Source organism: Lucilia cuprina, chromosome 5 (assembly GCF_022045245.1).
Source record: "Lucilia cuprina isolate Lc7/37 chromosome 5, ASM2204524v1, whole genome shotgun sequence".
NCBI classification, from domain to species: Eukaryota; Metazoa; Arthropoda; class Insecta; order Diptera; family Calliphoridae; genus Lucilia; species Lucilia cuprina.
Genome location: NC_060953.1, coordinates 36163818 through 36184952, shown reverse-complemented (window position 1 = coordinate 36184952; position 21135 = coordinate 36163818). Strand labels below are relative to the sequence as shown.

General features: G+C 29.4%; 1 protein-coding gene across 1 annotated transcript in view; it reads left to right on the top strand.

The window, feature by feature from the left end:
- Positions 1 to 6899: 6899 nt before the first annotated feature.
- Positions 6900 to 21135, top strand: part of LOC111689087 (homeobox protein araucan-like) — a 29097-nt gene continuing 14861 nt past the window's right edge. Inside the window, exon 1 of the mRNA XM_023451591.2 lies at positions 6900 to 6989. Coding sequence (XP_023307359.2) covers positions 6939 to 6989 — 51 coding nt within the window. The 5' untranslated portion in view covers positions 6900 to 6938. The remainder of the gene's footprint in view (positions 6990 to 21135) is intronic.

Genomic DNA, 21135 nt, shown 5'->3' with positions numbered 1-21135 from the left:
AAGGCTCTGCAAATCTTTTTCTTGACAGAAGATTCATTGTAAGACAACGAATAAGACATCGTTTATCGAAAATTAATATACAAATGGATCCAATTCAAAGAGTAGATGGTTTTTAATATTTCCTAGACTTACCCCCATTATAACAATGTCTGGTTATTTTATATCTTAAGGTTAAATTGGCAGTTTTCATACAAAAAATATTTTAACCGGTAGAATATCTTTCGATTAAGCGATAACCGGAGGTGGAGTTAACGGGGCTTGGTAGTAATGTTTAAACCAGGAAATCTCCCAAGTTGATGTTGTACAGGGAAATATCCGATTTGAACTGACGGGAAAGGTATTATCTATCCGATAACCATAACAATTAAAGATTTTTGATGTCTTAACGATGTGAAGCAACATTCGAATATGAAGTTTGTCTGAGAGCCAGGTAACATGGAATCATCTGGCAAAGGGAGGTTTCTATATACTTAGTCTTAGAAGTGATGCTCGTTCCAAGTTGTCTAAACAATGTAGCTTCTTCCAGGTGAAGACTTTAGTCCTAAAAAGGAGTACTGTAGGTTCTATGGGGAAATATCTGAATTTGAACTGACGGCAAAGTTGGTATCTACACACGACATTCAGAATAAGTAGTTAATAAATATCGGTTACCGTTAACAATGTAGAGCAACATTGGAGCATAAAGTTTCTCTGAGTGCCGGATTACTCTGATACACTTCGCAATGAAATTACGCAGATGAACTTTTCAATTTTTTTGCTTTCACCTTAACAAAAGGAATACTTACACAATAGTTGGAATCTCGATCTCTATAGTTTAGGCCAGACTTGAGAGTCATCATGTTCAGCCGTGAACTAAACTGATGGAGCTTTCAAGAACAAGGTTGCGAATATGGACAGCTATATTGACAGATCACTGTTTAATTGGTGGCATGTGAGGATATTAAAAAACTCTCCCTGTTGAATTAGTTCGCATATAAGAAGACTTATACTGTTCCTCAATGAGGAGCAGTGAACATTTTCTCTGCTTGTGACCTGCTTTGTCTGAAATAAGATTTGCCACAATGTACGTCTCTTTTCAGCATGATCCTCTCTTACCTACCATAATCCTCCGAGTATATCTATGAAAGCATTAATGGACCCATGTGGATCGAACTCCTTGCCTTTCTAAGCTGTATGGTTAACATATATATGTTCAAAAAATTTTTTTACAAATATTTGTTAGATGTAAACGTATCTTTAGTAATCATCTTAAACAACATTTATAAAATGTGCATGTATGTATGTGTACTGACCTTTAAGCCGGAAGTCCATACTACGGGTCTTCGCGTCAAAGCATTACGCGTTTTTTATACCTCCTTCGCGTTCTACGCTTCAAGTTACATGCGACGCTTTTTAAGCGTAAATTTTTTGTGTTATTTTTTAAAAACTTCGCGTTTTACTACAACTTTTATTTATTTTTTTCTCAATAAACTCATAGCCATAGTGCAAACACTAGGAACATTTCAATATCAATGTTACTTAAATTGATTTTCAAAATAATAACTACATTTACAGTAAATATGTTCCTATATAAATGATAACCATTTTGCATTTGCCATAAATATAACAATTTAGTTGTCATTTAATTTAAACAGAAAGTAACAAAAATCTCTTTTAAAATGTTACATAATTTATTTCGAAAAAAAAACAGAAAAATGTTTAGATTTAATTGAAACAATTTATTTTATATATGAATATGAACAAACATCTAAGCATTTGTTCATAATTCCAACATTGACATTTAGTTATTCTTTAAACACTTAACAAAAGAATCCCTTAAAGCAACACACATCACACCCCTTTTCTTTTGCATTCCCGAAAATGCAATTTATAAAACCCTTAAAGGACTCTTTATACAAATGTTACTAGAACAAGAGATGATGATGATGATGTTGACATGATTTCTTATTTAAAATAGAGACAATTCATTCACTTTAACAAACACCACCATCATCATCGTTAGAAGCTTCAGGAGCAGTAACATCAGCATCCTGATATGATTGGCAGTAAAAACACCTTTCATTCCCTTTTAATGGTGTATGTTTGTACATTTGTATTTAAATGTAAGTAGAGAAGTATATTGATAAAGAGCTGAAAGTAAGTAGTTTTGTAAATAGAAACAGTATTATTAAGATACTTGACAACATGTGTAACAATTCCCAACACTTACTATATATTTACGCAACATACAAACAAGAATATTCAACGTCACGTTACCTACATAGAAACATCATTTACTTTAACATACGTACATATGTACATACTAAGTACTTTACCCAAACTCTTACTTTGAGTGTAAAAATTAAATGCGTTGGCACTTGTACGCAATTTAAATTTAAAATTGAAATGTATGTATCTCGCCCTCTATCTGTCCAATGCCAGAATACTTGTTTCCATTGAAAAAAAAAACTCTTCTTAACATTTTATAGTCAAGATAAAACTGTTTATTTGAAAATAAATTTTAAGGGTCGTTTTTTTTCTATTCTAGTAAAATATAATAAGAAACCCAATTTATTTGTTTGAAAAATTTAAATATTTAAATTTTATTTGGAATGGCGCCAACAAGTGTTTTTTCTTTCTTCAGCTACAATCCTTCTTCACTTGTCCACTTATAAATATTATGTCCATGTGTACAAGACTGTTTAAGAAAGAGTCCTTTGAAAATGAGAATATAAAAAAGAAAATAACAAGAATAATTGTAAATGTATTTAAGGTTAACACCCACTTACATTTAATTGAAAAATGTATGAAATTTATTTACAAAAATCTCACTTTTCTTAAATTCTTAAGAATTTTGTTTTGTAAATGGACTTTCAAAATAAATATGTACATCTTAGATCGAATTACCATAAATCAAAGAACAAATAATGTGAGTGATCTCCTAGTACTGACATAAAAAGAGAGCGTTCTATTTAGTTAAGGGAGCGATAGTGTAGGGTAATGTGATCCTGATCTTGTTTGTCTTGAGCACACTTTAAATATTATGCTTATCATTTGCAATTAGCACTATATGCTCGATAAGATAATATTGATGGTTGTAGTGTGTTGCGGTGTTGCTGCAACATGTGTCTTAGTTTATTTTTTCTTGTTTAAAATTAGCCATAAACCACAATACCTAGAAATGTCGAAGCTAATTTACATGTGTTTTAAATAATCAATTCCAATTAGTTTTTTACTTTTTAATTTTATAAAGAAATTCCGAAAATTAACAAGAGTTAATTTTGATTTTGTTGAAACATTGTATAACTGTCTAAAGGGGATCAGATCAAACAAATAAAATTTTATTAAAGGCAGGTGAGGATATACGGGGGGAAAATACTGATCGAGGACTTGATCCTTTAACTAACTAACTAACTGACTGACTAGCTAACTAACTAACTAAATAACTAACTATTTTGGTTGAAAGCAGGATGTCATTATCGGGCCTGTTGAGGGCTATTTTGGAGGGCAAATGTTTCGTGGAAAAAGCAAAAAACATTATGTAGTATTTAACTCTCTTTCCGTCCCCAATATATTTTGATAATTTTCCCCGAACGTCTAATAATTTCAAAGAAAGTGGTCCATAATTTTACTACATGCTCTACATTGTCAGTATCCCCGCTTACAATGGCGCCAAATATATTTTTTTTTATTCAAAGAAGTTTACTGGGTTTCACTCACCCATATTTTAATTTTTCCATTGCTGCTTTATACGGTTTTGCGTTCGTCAACTTAATTGTCTCAAACTCCCTTCCCTTTAAAGCTATTACATTCGCTCTTTCGTTGCCGTTTCTTCTCCTGAGTGTCCTGACACCCATATGATGTAAACCTTACCTCTGGAAGAGTATTAAAGCTTTCATACAATCCAATACTGTCCTTTTTTCAACTCTACAACCTGATATTTCCCTAATTGCCTTGTGTCTATGTCGCTGAATACTTATATTGAGGGCCGTGGGCGCCATATTTATTCTAATCCAATTTACGCATTCCGTTTTTACTTCGACTTCTGTTTAGCTTGTGTTGTTAATTTATAAGGGGTCTTAAATATAGAATCCCAGGCCTACTTTGTTTCTCAATTAAGAGCCATCCGTTTAGCAACACTTGTCCAATTTTCCACTTGAACAAGACATTCTATCTGGGATCCTCGTTACCAACATATTCTGTGTTTGGTATGCGATCAGACACATTGAATGATTGTGTCATAATAGAAGTATTACGACAATATATCGTTAAGGGTGGAGGATATATTGGGAGGATATTAATCGTGTACTGCGAAATACTTATCTATATGCTTATCTTATGTTTATCTTATGCTTATCTATATGTTTATAAAGCTGTAGTTGATCCTGTTCAGGAGCACCTGGTCAACATTAAAATGGTCTAACTTCTATACATTATTGAAAGAGTCTTTGAATTTCAATTTGCTATCGAATGATGTAGTGGATAGTTTCGTTTTTAACGGTTTCCACAGATCGTTCCTTTACATTGGCATGCCTAACCTCAATTTATTATACATGGTATGTATGTATATATGTCGAATAATTGAATACCCTTCTACATAAGTATATACATATGTATGTATTTCCTTTCCTAAATTCAAAAGTAAATCTTTCTTATTTCCAGATATTGTCAAAAATAAAAAAAAAACTCACATATTGCAACATTTTGTTAAAGAAATCCAATTAAAATTGAAAAATTAAAACCAAATCAAATTAAAAACTGCAAGATCATCAAACTGAAATTTAAAAAAAATCCAAATTTCTTAAAACTAAAAAAATTAGGAAGAAAAAAAAAACATTTATAAAAAGCTTATTAAACAATGAAAATTTTAGTTAAAAATTCGAATAGGAAGGCGTGTTTAAAACAGTAAAAGATTACAAAATGAAACCACACCTGAATGTAACGAAAAACAAAAACAATAAAAATCTATTGTTGGTTTTTTAAACAACAAAAAAAAAACCCAAAAAAAAGAAACAAAAATCAAGGTGCTGTGATACAAAATAAAAAGCAACAAAAACCTGAAATTATAGAAAAGGGGGAAATAGTATGCCAAGACAACAAATTTAACACACCTTATTAAACACATTGTATAATATAATGGCAAGTAAGCTATGAAGCAACAACAACAACAAGAAAAAAACAACAACTCTAGCAAAAGCCATTAAGAGATTTCCAATGGAATAGTTCATAACCACAAGGAAAGTAAACAGCAACACACCAACACCAACAAGTAGTGTTTTACATTTAAAGGGGAAATTCAAGTGCAATGGGAATAATCAGAGGGGGTTTTGATTGTTTTATTTGTTGTTGTTTTAGTAGAGAAAACTAACGAGTAGAGAGTTGTTTTTTGGGCAAAAAAATAACTGCAGTAAAGAGAGAGGTTGTTGAAAAAATCAACCCCCTTATGATTTTCAAAACAAACAAACTAACGAGTAGAGAGTATTTTTGTTTGCACTCTCTCTTTGGTTAAGACTCATTTAGGTTTGTGTGTGTGTTTTAGTTTGTTTATTATTATTTCAACTCCTGCTGCTCCTCCTTTAAATCATAAAAATTGTTAGTGTTTTTGTTTGTACAACAAGCTATTTCACTCTAACATATGTTGTTTAGTCGAAAGAAATATGGAATTTTTTTCTTATTGAAGTTTTGTTGTTGCTTTTTAAATTATATGAAATTTTGTATGAAAGCAGCAGACACAGCAACAAATTTTTTTGAATTTTATTCAAACAACAAATTTTTGGGTTAAATCAGCCGTCTACAACTAGTTTGTGTTCGAACGTGAATAAGTGCGCATCGGTGTGTTACACAATTGAATTAGAATTTCAAAAAATTTGTTAAGAATTGTGTAAAATTTATATCAGAAACAAAAAAAGAACGGCAAATTTTTTCGAAATAAGATCAACTTAGAAAACTGAAAAAATTAAAACAAAACACCGGTGTTTATTTATTAATATTATAACAAAATAATAACAAAAATTTAAACATTTTATAAAATTAAAAAAATTAACGTTATAAACATTTTTTAAAGAAAAAATAAAAAACAAATTTTGTAAATTATACCAAAAAAGAACATTTATAAAACCTTACTTCCCACATTTTGGTGTTTCCTTGTACGAGATTTGTTCAAAAAATAATTGTTATTATCTTAAAAGATTTGTTGTGACAATTTGTTATCATCTTTGTTTTTTTCTTGTTGTTATACAAACCATCTACAACAAACGTTTCACATTGTTCGAGTGTCATTGTCATCATCATCATCATCACCACCAGCAGTAGCAGCAACATCATTGTCAGCATCATTACAAAAAAATACTACAAAAAGCTTCAACAACAACATACATAGATCCCTACAAAGTACGGGAAACGTTAACAATTGTCGTTAAGTTGATTTTTTCCTAATTTTTTGTTCATCTTGCTGATTGTAGTCATTGTTGTTCTTTGCGTTTTATAACACATTGTTCCTTACTGAGCTCTCTTGCTCTATATGCTGCTGTGTTAAATTTCCGTTACAAAAAGAGTAGAAGCAAAAAATATACAAATAAAAAAAAAACACCAAAAAAAACAAAGACAAAATAGCAAAAAAGAACAGTTATATCTAAAAGGATTCTTTTATTTTTACTCTACATTTGTATTCTATTTGTGTGTGTGTGTTTGTGTCAGTGTTTTGAACAATAAAAATTAAAAAGGAACAAGTTTGGAAAAAAGAAGAGGAAACGGATAAAATTTATAAATCCTAAAAGCTTTTGTTGACAATTATCACACATCGTTTTTTTGTTCTTATTCGTCTCTTATTGTGAAACTTTTTTGGTGTATTTGTTTGCATATGGCGTTGTGTGTGTTGTGTTAAAACAAACAAAAAGGATTTAATTATTTTGGCTGTTTGATTTTGTAACTGGTTTTACGTTTTAACCATTTTAACAAATATGGCTGCCTATACACAATTTGGATATGGCTCTTATCCGTCGGCAAATCAGGTAAGTTTATGTTGTTAAAGTTAGTTGAAGTTGTGTTTTATTTTGGATTATTAAATGTTTTTAATTTGTTATTAAAAAAAGGTAGTTTTGAAGGGATTAACTTTTGTAATTGGATTCGAAATAAAATGTCTTTGAAATACAATAGTTCAAATCACGTTTTATCTTGTAGGGATACTAGACGCTGTAATTCGCATTGTTTTACAAAGAAAGTTCCAAAATTGTTTTAAATTTCCAAAATATACATATGTATATATGAATCACTATCGGGAGTGCTGTAAGCTCCTTTCGCAATGTTTGTGATAAGAATCATATCCACTTTATTCGAACTGTGGGATCTTAACACTATCATCGTAAATACTAATTGTTTTTATCTTTTTTTAATTCAATAATGAATTATAGACAATGTACCTACCGGTACTAGTATTGTTCCCCTAATACTATATCTGAAATTATATTGATTTCTTTAATTGCGTACCATTATTTTCATAATAAAACCTATTTTTAAGGATTTCTCACACACAAACATTTTAATTAAACATTAGAATGCAACTTGATCAATTTGAATCGATTCCGCGACCAGTACTCCTTAGCCTATCGGAATTACCTGAGCTATGTATACATACTTAGTTGTTAGATCTTACAATATTGTCAGAAAAAAATTCATAAAATGTCTTACACGCGTGTCAACTTACAATTTGTATCTTACAGCTTTCAAAAAAAAATCGTAACTTTATATGAAGTTTTTTTTTGCAAATTTTTCTTTCAACTTTGTAAGATAAAAGCATGCTAAAACTTAAACATGATAAAACCTAAAATATAATTAAAATTTATAGAAAAAAATTGTGGCTTCCGGTAGGTTAGTGGTTAGTGTTTTAGTCTGGTAGACCGGATGTGGTGGGTTCGATTCCCACCCGTGTCACTGGTTAGGTGTATTTCTTCGGATATGATGTGTATACATCCTCATTTCAAACTAACTACCTAACTATAAAAAAATTATTAAAAAATGTAAAAAAGATTCTCCCAATTGTTGAGAAGTTTGATCTCAAATGGACTCTTTTAAATTCATCGACTTTATGTCATTTTGCTAATAAACAGTGTGACACTTTTAAAATTGTCGTAACGTTCATGAACACTATGTTCATGAACGTCCATAATGTCATTGGACATTATGGACTCTCTTTAATTCATAGTCAATATGTCATTTTCTCAAAGACAATCTAACACTTTTGAAATTGTCAAAACATCCATTGAAACTATGGCTCAATTAATATTATAATTATAATTTCCAGTTGATGGACATTATGTCACTGTACATTATGACACGTCACCGTTTTTAGTATAGGATGCGTTACATTTGATCATAAAGTTTAGGTTTCTTGTGCTACGCATACACAGTTGTTAAATCTTACAACGTTGGCAGTTAAATGTGTAGAAAATGTCTAATACAACGTTGTCAGTTTAATGTGTAGAAAATGTCTAATAATACTGTCAACTTACAAATTTTGTCTTATTATATTTTCGGTAATGCTTTTTCTTATAAAGTTGACTAAGAAAATTTGTGAGTTCAGACGATTTTTAGATATTTTCTGATCATTTTACTGACAACATTGTAAGATATGACAACCATGTATCACGGTTTTTAGAAACACGTGTGTCTCGTTTACTGCCTGTGAAATTAGGTATGTGTGTAGAAATTAAAGACGATTTCAGATTGCCGATCTTGAATCCGTTAAGATTACAAACTACATTTAAACAAATTTTCAACGTTTAGACAATTTATTTTTAAAAACCCAACACATTTTAACTATAATTTGCTTGATATTTACCGAAACAATCTTGCCGCCTTTTAACTAAATTAAAAAAAAAAATAACTAATGTCTAGGATACATTAAAATCATAAGTAACAAGTATAAAACAAAAAATTAAAGAAAAATTTTGCAACATTTAGCTATGTATGACTTACAAAACGTCTGCTTTCAAATTGTTTAATTTTAATAATAAATTTAACTTTAAACAGCTTTAAGTTTGTAACAGCTCTATTATAAATCTAAATACATATGTATGTGTGAAAGGGACCTATAGGTCTTTTAGTAAAATTATATTTCCTTTAAGCAGTTGCATAGAAAATAATGTTTAAACACACATGTATACATAAATAGAAAAACATTAGCAAACAGACAAACCTAGACAACTAAAACAGTGGAAACTCACAAAAAAGGATATCCATTAGGATAACTCACTATCTTAAAATATGTATGTATATGTACAATTTTTAAAATTTTTTACAATGAAATGGTTTGATGATGTCTTTTAGGTCAAGTAATTACTGTTTTTCTTATAATGAGCATATTGTTATATAATATGTGCATTTGTATGTGTAATATGCATTTGTATTATATACATTATAAATTGTAATATTAGACATTAAATTTTGCTAAATTTTAAAGGCAAGCTATGGCCTAAACATCTAAATTATAATTTAACAAAAAGGCTACTTAGAAATTTTGATAAATGCTTTTATGAAATTTAAACACACATACATATGTTCAAACATGTATATGTATGTAATAAATATTATTGTAATACTGTTTAAAACGTCTTTTGTTGTGTTAAAATAATAGTTTTGAACGTTTGCTTAACAATACAAAATTTGAATGAATATGTATAATAATGGCAATGAAGATTTTAAAGGAATGAAATTATTTAATAAATAGAATTTTATCCACCTATAAACCCATATTGTTATTTTTGTTTTTACCCAGCAAAATGAAAACGAAGTACTTTCAACAGAATTACATGTATAACCATTTCAAAGATAGTACTAAGTGAATTTTCTTTACATCTGTGAAAGTGATATTTATTGACTTCTAAAGAAGCAAATAATCATTTTCTTAAACTGAAAATATATATATAGAGAAGAACATAAAAATTACTTCTTGAGAATGACTTCAGAAGTAGTGAATTGGAAAGCAAATAAAAAGGACATTCCTCCTATGATAAGACTGTATTAAAATCATCACTTCTTCACGTCTTTTTCAGTACTTTCGTCTAGTAAATTCTACTTATTTTTTTGCTACTTTGAAAGTTCTTTTTTGCTGGGTATAGTCGTGAAAATTTATCACGTTTTTACGAGGCTGAACTTTAATCTTTTAAGACTCAAAACTAGATGATATTTTAAACTGTCAAAAAGAGTTTCAGTAGTTAGTCAAAAGGACATTATCGCTGATTAGATACCAGAGGAGAACAGTGATTTTTGAGAAACTTATATAACATACATCTTCCTTTCAAACTAATTAAACTAAATGAAGCATTTAGTTTGTTTCACAAATTTTTTTTGAAAATTAACATTTGTTATTAACTATTTTTTACTAACTATAATTTAATTTTAATGACTATATACTTTTAAAGCTCTTGCTTTCTGCTCGTATCATAAGTTTTGTGGTTTGTTTGTTGTACCCAAGTGTAATTATACTTAAAATCAGTTTAAAACGCAGACATTTTAGAAAACATGGTCACCAAAGGATATTGTTAGAATAAACTAAACTTAACACTCAGACAAACATACATATACATACATACAGACTTATACTCATGTTGAAAATATTAATTAACCCAACAAACATTTTAAGAATAGACAAAAAATTGAGAATAATTTTAACTTCAAACTCTTTAATCCTTAACGTTTGATGTTTGTTTGTGATCGGCAAAGAGATTTCTTGCATTCTCAATTTCACATGCATTCATGTATTACACATCTATGGAAGTTATAAAAAACATACATTGACAGAGAGTAAAAATTGGGCACTCTAACTACGCGTTAGTGAAACTACACAGAGAGTGAAAAATGAGCACTTTAACTATACATTCGTAGGTTCGAAAACAAAAGTGAAAAAAGAGCTCTTTGCGTACCTCTGCTTTAGATCAGACAAATGCAGAGAGTAATGTATGAACATATTTATATCTTTTTTTTCTGAGAATGAGTTAGCTTCTGTACATAGGAAAACTGAGAGTCATAAGAAAGCTTTATGCCTAACACAGCTTTAAACTTCATAATGTATTGAACAAAATTTAATATTAAACAATTAGGATCTTGTTTGTTGGGTAATAAGTCTAAACATATACATAAGTTTGTCTGTAAATGTAAATTATAATAGGGACTATATAATAAAAGACGTTTTGTATTGTTTGAAACTACGAAAGCTAACAACTCTTTCTACATACAATGCCTTAACTTAGGTAAGTAGTGTGTGCTTCTATTTCTTTTTTTCAAAATTTTGTACCTCATACTTAATAACCTAAATTAAGCAACATTTCCTTTAATATGCATAATTTATAGATTAAAATGTTTCAAGTTGTTTATAGATATTGATATAAAACAAAAAATATTGAATATTCAAGCCTTAGGGTTTTAAGACATTATAAAAGCCACTTGTTTTATGCAAACAATATTATTAAGAAAATTTTTATTTGATTTTTTTTTAATTCAAACTACAGACTCTTAAGTCTCTAAGAGTCTAAGGGGCATATGTTGAAATCGAAATATTTTTATAAAACTTTTATTTTTCAAAAGATCAAATATATTCATATATTTTTTATAAACATTTTTTCTAGTTATGTCTAATTTACTTTCATAACATTTGCAATAAAACAAAATGTTTGTAGTAAAACAAACAATATAATTCTAGGAATTTATGTCTAAAAACTGTTGCCATTAAGAAGTAACAAACGCATTTTCTACGACGTAGCATGGAGAGAGGTATTTACTTTTTTGTTTGGTTTCTCTAAAGGAATTTATTTTAAAAGCGCTAAAAGATCAAAAGCCAATTAGTACAAAACACTTTGCAAATTATAACATTAACGGAAATTGTTGCCCCACTATAAGTAAATATTTATGAAGCAAAACTAAATTTAATGGGAAAACGATCTTAACTACAAACAACTATAATATACATATGTAGGATTGAAATAACAACAACAACAAAAAATACTATAACTAAATGTCTTAAACAATGAAAAAATTAAGTATTATGAATGAACAAAGTGAAAACCCCCAACTAAAATGATATTTACACAAATTAAAGCCCAGCCCATGAGTTATATGAATTACTATATAGCTAAAGAAACCCAGTTGGAAAATTGAAAGCTATGGGTATAACAAAGGTTTATCAAAAAAATGCTAGTTTAAGGATGTCTTTGTCATTTAAAACAGAGATTCAAGTTAGAACTTTTCGCAGCACAGAAATCAGGTACTCGGGTAAAATGAAACGGCTATTAGCTGAATTTTAAAGAGAGCAGTTCAAAAAGTCAAATTAGAGGCTTAAATACTGACAAAACTTTTAAAATTCCTTTTAAATCTCTTAGGTTTTTGTTCTATTCAACCTACAAAAACAATCATGACTTCTAACTACTCCCAACTTAATTTCCAGCTGGGCAAGCATATGTTTGTTGTATGTTTTTGTTGGCAGGTTATGAAAACCAATTATTGTTTAACAATTCTTAAGATGTTTATCAAACTGCTCTGCACAAAATTATCATTGCTGATGATCATCAGAGTGATTCTTTTTCTTAGGTGGCAGTGAAATCTTTTTTTTTTTGCTTTGCTTTTATCAGATTATCAAAAACATTATGATTTCTGTGTTCACCCGCTCGCTTGCTCACTCTATCTCTCTCCTAAGAATTGCAATTGCTTGCTACGTGCATAAAAGTGCTGCTGCACAACTTTTAAGCAATTGCTGCCGCAAGTTTAACAGCAACAACAGCACGTAAGCAAAAACAAAGCAAAGAAAAAAATAAACTCCTGAAGCTGTCACTTTACGGTTATTAATTTTATGATTTATGTTGCAGAGCACGAAATCGCGCGCACCAAAAGCTCAAAAGTATGAAAAACAGCGTTTTATTAAAGTATTGTTTTGTTGGATTTTTATAGTTTGTTGTTTTTGCAATAAAACAACAATAAGATGTTAAGAAAAATGGAAAAAGGTGACCAACTAGGGAACATTTTCGTTAAAGACTTTTACAAATGCACTCTTTCGTTGAACTTTTCTTTATACACAATTTTCGTCTCTTTCTTTACTGAAAACTTTTGATAAATACGCTCTTTGCAGAAAGCTTTTGATAAAGATGTTCTTTGTTAATAGCTTTGGAAAGAAAAACTTTCTTTCTTAACTGAAACCTTTTAATACATGCTTTCTTTACAGAAAACTTTCAATATTATAAACTTTCTTGACAAAAAACAGAAAACTTTCCTTACCAAATGCTTCTGATAAAGACTTTCTTTACAGAAAAGATCCGATAAGATCCTGTTTATCTTGTAAAAAGCTTTCGCTTAAAACGCTCTTTCTTTCAAGAAAATCTCTCTTCACAACAACATTTTGATAAAAAAATATCTTATAAAGAAAATGTTTGATAAATAATTTCTTTAGAGAAATCATTCCATGAGGATCTCTTTATGTTATAGAAAGCTTTGATTACAAACTCTCTGTATACAAAACTTTCGTTAAAGTTTTTTGTACAGAAATATTTTTGGTAATAACTCTCTTTATATTTTCGATAAAAACTTTCTTTATGCAAAACTTTTGACAAAAACTTTAGAACAAAGTTTCAGCAGAGGCTTTCTTTTAAAGAAAACTTTCGATAAAGACTTTTATTACATAAAACATTTGATTTGAAAGCACAAAACTTACAAAACAAAAAATCTCTTCATAAACAATTTTTATAGAAAACACAAACTTTCATGAAGCTTCTGGTTATGAAAGCTTTCGCTAAAAGCTCTCATCATATAAAACTTTCAATATAGATTTCTGTATAGAAAAATCTTTGATAAAAGCTCTCTTTTTTAGAAAACTTTCGATAATTACTCTCTTTATAGAAAACTTTTTACAAAATTCGGAAAACTTTTAATAAATACTTTCTATAGAAAACTTTTCATAAAAAAACTTTCTATTAAGAATGCTTTCGTTAAGATTTTCTTCATAGAATACTTACGATAAAAAACACATTTTAGAAAATATCGATCAATGATTCGCTTTATAGACAGCTTTTCTTATCATGGAATATTTCTGATCGTTTAGTTAGGTTAAGTTGAAAAGGGTATGAACACTCTGCCATATATTTATCTGAATACGTTCTTTCAAACCGCTGTGTCCATTAGAAATACGTAGCATCGTTTAAACCCAAAACTGGTTCCTGCTCTCGTAATATGAGCGTCTATGTCTCGTTGCTTAAAACGGCTTTGTTTTCTTAAGATCAACTTTTTTAAAATACCTCTGTTCTCTAAATCTGGTCACCTTTATCAATTTGCACAAAACAATTGCAGAAGCCTATAATGTGTAGTTACCATCAGGTTATTGGTAAAACACCGGCATAGTAAAATGTGTTGGCTGAAGTTTTTTTTTACAACTACTTCACTGCTGGCTGCTCCTTCTCGCATTGAATCAAAAATTTAATGACATAAATATTAAACGACTTTAAGGGGAGTCTAGCAATATCAAAAAATCCACCAATAATAATAATAAAAATTCAATAAAAACTTCGTCCAAAACTTATGACTCCAAAAAAACCTAAAACATTTCCCTTAGTTCTCTTTTTTTTTGCATGCGTAAAAATTCTTGCCGAAATCCCAAGCAACCCGAAAAAACAGTAGTATGAAAGTGGCAGTATTATTATAAATAACACACATATTCTCACATTGTATTTGATGATAACTGAACTCCAGTGGTCCTTCCCTTTCCTACCAATGCAAAACAAAATTTTCGTTTGTGGCTTCTTGAGCTGCTGCTGCAGCAGAAGGAACATTATAATTTTTTTAGGCACAAGCAACAGAAGTTGCAAGTAGTTTTTTCGTTGTTGTTGTTGCTGTTATTGCCCATACATGTCATTGTTTATAATTGTTATATGAGGGCATTGTTTTTGCTCAGTAAAATGTACTGCACGTTCAAATTGTTGTTTATTTGTATGAGGATGATGATGATGCGTTCTGGTTTAGACTGCCAGACATTTAAGCAGCTACAGCCAACTAGTGGAGCAAAAATACAAATAAAAAAGAATTTCTACCAAGTTTTGCATTAAAAATTCATAAATCAATTATGGAATGTGTGCATGAAAATATTATTAGTTTTGTTTGGTATGTTTTCTTTTTTTTGTCATTATTATTATTTTTATTGTTGTACCATTATTTCTTGGTTGCTTTGCAGACATTTCTCTGTGAGAGTTTGTCTGTCCATTTAGTGGGTTCTACTTTATAAGGTCTGACTTTTTTTTTATTGTCTAGATGTGTTTGTTCTTTTAGGCTTTAACTTAAGTAAATTTTTTGTTGCTTTTGTTTTTTTATATGTATATAGAGTTGGCGTCATTTCTTAGTGCAAAAGGATTTTTAATAAGGAAAATGTTGCAAGTATATGAGAAAAAAAAAAATAACAAAACAAACTTGCCTCATTTATTGGTGGCTCTGGCGTCTGGCCTTGTTTAAAATATGAAATATACTTATTGAGCTTGGTTTCTTTTTTGTTCGTTTCTTGCATTTTATTGTTGTCATGATGTCTGTTTAGGTTGATGGTTAGGATTGGAAGGTTTTTAGTAGAGGTACTTTTCTCTAGGTACTTTTTCAATTTTCAAGTAGAAAGTACAACACCTGATTAACTTTCGACAACTCTTCAGAAATGTATCATCTTATCGAGATTACTATTCCAGGGAACTGTGGCTGGGTTGATAAACTGTGACGTCTTGATTCGGGCCATATTAGTATATTTGTTAAAGAAACTTCTTTAATGAGGAAAATTAATATCTAAGCCATTGTACATCTTACTCGAATATGTATTTAATGTCCTGTATACGTGCACTTTTTCTCAAATACTTGAACTATCCAATGCCTTAAAATTGCTGCCCCGTTTCCTAGCTTTCGAGAAGCTAAAACATCACTTACATTTACAGGCACCCTAATGGGTCGTGAGAATCGTAATCGGTAAAACGAAATACGAATCTATCAAATAAGCCGAAGATTTTGTTCTTACACACAGAGAACACTTTGTGGTAAATCTGTTATGAAGAGAGTTTTCTCTAAACATACCTAAATAAGGAAGGACTCATCAATGGTATCACTTGTATAAGATACCTTTCATACATCATTAATACATCCGACATCTTCGAGGTTGTCCCGACATATAGAACGTACATAAGTATTTTAACAGCAACTCATTCTTCCCGCGAATTTGCGTTTAGAACACATCCACTACGTGCATCTGAACCTCAACCAACAGACCAGCCAGGACATAGTCCCAGGGGCAAATGGTATCGTAGTACCAGATTAAGTCGTTTTGTGGTTCGACTCCATGTCAAATCATTCGTTATAGTTCCGGCAGACTAGAGGTACTTTTAGAACCTCGTTACCCTGGAATTGCAATACACCAAACGTGGGGTCGTTCATCAAGGAAACATGCTGGGGAATAAGTTATTGAGGAAGTCGATGAAGGCCCGATTCCTATGCACTAAGGTCCACATACCGGTGCCTTTGTGTTACAAACAAACAACCTGAATACAACTAAAGAACAACTCTATCTTCTTTATATTAATACTAAACAGACTAAACTTTGCTGTTGTCTAAAAAGTACTTTTTTAAGGTTTACTTCAAAACAGCCATTTTTCCCTTTCCCCCGATTTCAATTTAAGACAGTTTAAGTATCTTTTGCGCTTTGTCACATGATTCAGTTGTCTGTCAGTATTCTTGATGTTTTTGAGAAACTCTTGTGAATATTTTTTTTTCGAATTCTATGCAAGAATCTTAAATATTTCGTTTACTATGCAATGCGTGAAATATACGCTGGGGATGTTGAAATAGTTTCGTGTTCATAATTTACCATTATGAAATTGTTATTCATCACTAATGTTTGGGTGTTTATTGAATTTGCACAAATATTTATAATTAATAATTTCCACATTATGAATCAACAAACAGTTGATGGAAAAGGTGGTGTATAAATTGCGATACAGTTTGAAAATCTGTCAAGTTTGGTAAGATTGTTTTGTGAAATAAGTTTTTGCAAATGAAGAGCTACTTAAAGAAATTTTTTGGGAATTGTTTAAGGAATACAAAGGTGGGTAGAATAAAGTTTTAAATAAAGAATAGTTGATGATCTTTAAAAAGTCAAAAAGAAATGAAGAAAAATTGGATTTGTAGGGATTAAGTTCAGGACCTACAATTATTACCCTAATTCCCTTTTGTCTAAGCTTTTGCTAAAAATTTTCGTTTTCATAATATTTAACATATGTAAAGTAACCATTAACTATATATAGCCTTAGGTTCAGCTCTAAATTGGCTCACACCTTAAAAAATTCATATTTTTATTTAAATCCATTTTTTATATACAATATTCAAATCTATCATTATTTGGTAGCTTACTAACAAGACACGCACATTACAGAATGTGTTGTTTTCTGACAACCATAGCAATTTTTTTTCATACAAAATCTGAATATAAAATTATTAAAATATCATGCAATAAATACCCACAATTTCCAATAATATTTGTTTCAACCTATAAAACAACAACAATTTTTTAACCCCATAAACATATAATCAAAATTAAATACATTATTCGTATTTTCCAGTATTTAATAATAATATTGTTTAAAAAGCATTGTATTCCGATAAAGGAGTGGTAATATCAACACCTCTAAATAACAGGAATTATAAATATAAAAGGAATACAAAAACAAATATTTATGATTTGTATCTTTAGTGTGTGTGTGTATATGTGTTTCAAATTTTAAATCCCCCCTCAAAAAAAGAAGGCAGACAATCGCATCAATAATATCCAGAACAAATATTGGTAAATTGAATCAGTGAATGAATGAATGGGCTATGAACAAGAAACAAAAAAACTAAAATCAACAAGTGGCATTATAAATATTTTATTTTTATTGTAGCAACAACAAGAAGACAACAGCAATTTAGATAGAATGGTTGTTACAATAATATTAAAACGCAAACAACAAGAACACAACAACAATGAAAGTATATTTACCAAATTATATGCATACACGCGTTTATATACATATATTTTTCAATTGCTTTATAAAAAATAGTTGTCCGAAAAAAGTTAAAAAGAAAACTTGTTTAAATACACCATTTCCCATTTTCGATAAAGAGTTTTTTTCGGAGAAAACTTTCGATAAACAATCTCTTAAATGAAAATTGCCCACAAAAATATCCTTTATAGAAAACTTGCAATAGAGAGTTTCTTTATTGAAATTATTTTTATCTAATGCTTTTGCTTTTCGTAAACTTTTCAAAAAGTCTCGTTATCGTAAGCTTCTTCTGAATGATATCGTAAGCCTTCTTTTTGAATGATATCGTTATACTTTCAATTAAGATTATCCTCATCAAACATTTTTTAATATTGACTTTCTATATAGAAAGCTTTTGATAATAATAATGAGATAAATATATAGAAAGTTTTCTATAAAAACTACTTATATAAAAATCAATCGATATAGATATTCTTTATAAAAAGCTTTTAATTTTCGAAAAATATTCTCTTCTTAGATACTTTTTGACAAAAGCTCACTTCATAAAGAACTTTCACTAAAGACACTTAAAGGAAAACTTAAAGCTTTCGATAGAGACTACCTTTATAGACAATTTTTGCTAAAGTTTTCCTTATAGGAAATTTTCTATAAAGACATAGTAATCTTTTAAAAACGATTCTCTTTAAGGAATTTATTTGAATAAATATTCTTTTTAGAAAAAACTTTTGATAAAAACTCACTTGAAAGCAAGTTTTACATAATGACTCTCATTTAATAGAAAAACTTTTTGTAGAGATTTTTCGATAGTATTTTGTTTATAAAGTGCTTTCGATAAAGACTCTTTTTATAAAGTGCTCTACATAAAATCTTTTTTTTTTTATTTAAAGAGCTTTCGAGAAAGAATCTTTTTATAAAATGCTTTCGATAAAGGCTCTTTTTATAAAAAGCTTTCGATAAAGACACTTTTTATAAAGAGTTTTCGTTAACTTTTAATAAAGAGCTTTTAATGAAGACTTTTTCTATAAAGAGTTTTCGGTGAAGACATTATATTGAAAATATTTTAAAGCTTTTTATGCAGATATGAAATATTATTAATAATGGGAAAGGTAAACTTTTGATTGGTACTATTTTTGTATAAAGCTTTCTATAAAAACTTTCTTTATAGAGAGACTTTATAAAAATTATTTCATGACCTTCCACAAAGACTACATCATTTATTAGTCAATATATTAGTTCATAGACCAGGATTTCATAGACAAGCCTACTAGAATGGTTTATAGACTAGTGAATAAACTAGGCCAGAGATTGTTTAAAAGAACCTATTGTGAACCTACTTTCGTGAAAGTTTACGAAAAAGCTTTTTGTTTAGAGAAATTCTTTCTTAAAATTTTTATGTAAACAAAATTTTCTTTTAAAAATTTCTATTGTTCACTTTCTATTTGGACTTAGTGTTTAAGAAAAAAAAAAACTCACAATTCAAAGTCATAATTTCCAAACAGTTTAACAGCTTTTAGGCCACAGCTCAACTACGACGACAACAACAGCTGTATGAAAACTCGTCCAAACAAAAAGCTTCTTGTTGGCATAAAGGCTTCTTTCTTTTTTTTTTTTTGTACAGAACGTATGGGAAAAACTTGTAGTTTAAGTTTGAACTACTACAGCTAGCTGGTTATTATCAGCACGCAACTTAAATTAAAGTATTCAACGTACCACACCACACTTTCCATAAACTCAAAAAAGTAAAAAAAATAAAAACGTACAATTCTTGGCGGGTTTTAAATGGTACTTGATATCAAACCACATTTATACTTTTTTAACGTCTTTTTTTTCCATACCAAACATTTTTAAGGTCCTGTTTTGTGAGTGTTAGTGTTAGTGTTGGTGTGACTCGTGCCTTTTGTTTTTATTAATATTTGTTTTATTGAAAAAAATAAGCTGTTGCTGTTTTAACTTAAATCAGCTAAAATTATGGCAGTTAACGTTTATGAAGTTAGGATTTTTTTGAAACAACCATAAAAACTCTCAAGGAAATCTTAACATACAGAGTGTCTCCAAAAGTTGGGGCAATTTTTATTTAAATCTCTGTTTTATACCCTGTTTGTGCACTCAATAATGATATGAAAAATTATTGTTATTGGCCCTGGCTAAAAGCATAGAAGTGGTCAAAAGAAGAGGCTCAATTGTTATTTAAGATAATTTTATGCTGGAAATCATTAAGCTTTTTATGACTATACAAACGTAATTAAAGATTAGATTTATATAAATCTTAACAAGTTGCCCAGAAAGCTGAGAACAAGAAAAACTTTTTTTCACTTTTGCTAACCAGTAAGTGTAGAAATATGTGTGTAAAAAATGTTTGAAAAAAAAAACAAAAACAACTACAAACATTGACTTCCTGTCTTAAGTAAAACTGTAGAAGAGAAGATATTGACCATGGCTGGTCATAAACTTTAGTTGTTTGTTTTTCATTGTTGTTGTAGTTGTTGGCTAAATCTGTTTAAGCCATCATTTAAGAGTGTGTAATTTGATATGTGTAATATTATTATTATCATTGTTGTTCTTGTTGTTGCTTTTGTGTGTATTTCAACAACAACTACAAACAAAAAAATGTGCAAAAAAATCTTATGGTTTTTAAATGTCATCACCATATAATTTGCATATTTGCGTATTTTTTTACGTTTTAATCGTGGCTTAAAGATCTTCTTTAAATGGCACGACTTTGTCAGTTAGTGTTTGCACAAATATACAAACATTTACGAGGCATAAACGGACAGACGAATGGACTCACTAACAGACATATTTTTTTTATGCCTTAAGCTTAATGATCAATGAAAAGTTTGTCATTGGAGCGCAAAGCTTGTACAAGTTTAAAAGAGTAAAAAAAATGTATGGTCTTAAAGTGCGTTTTAGTTATTTATGTTAAAATGGCTCCATATTCAGTTTTAATGGTTATTTAATAGGAAATTAAATTGCCTTTTTTATTTCAATTTTTTGGGTAATTTGTTTAGAATTTGTTAAAAAGAAGCTTTTTAAAAGAATTTGCTTCAAGAGATTGCAGACATTTTAAGACCTAATAGTTACTAAGAAAACTATAGCAATTTTGTTAGTCATTAATTAACCAAAT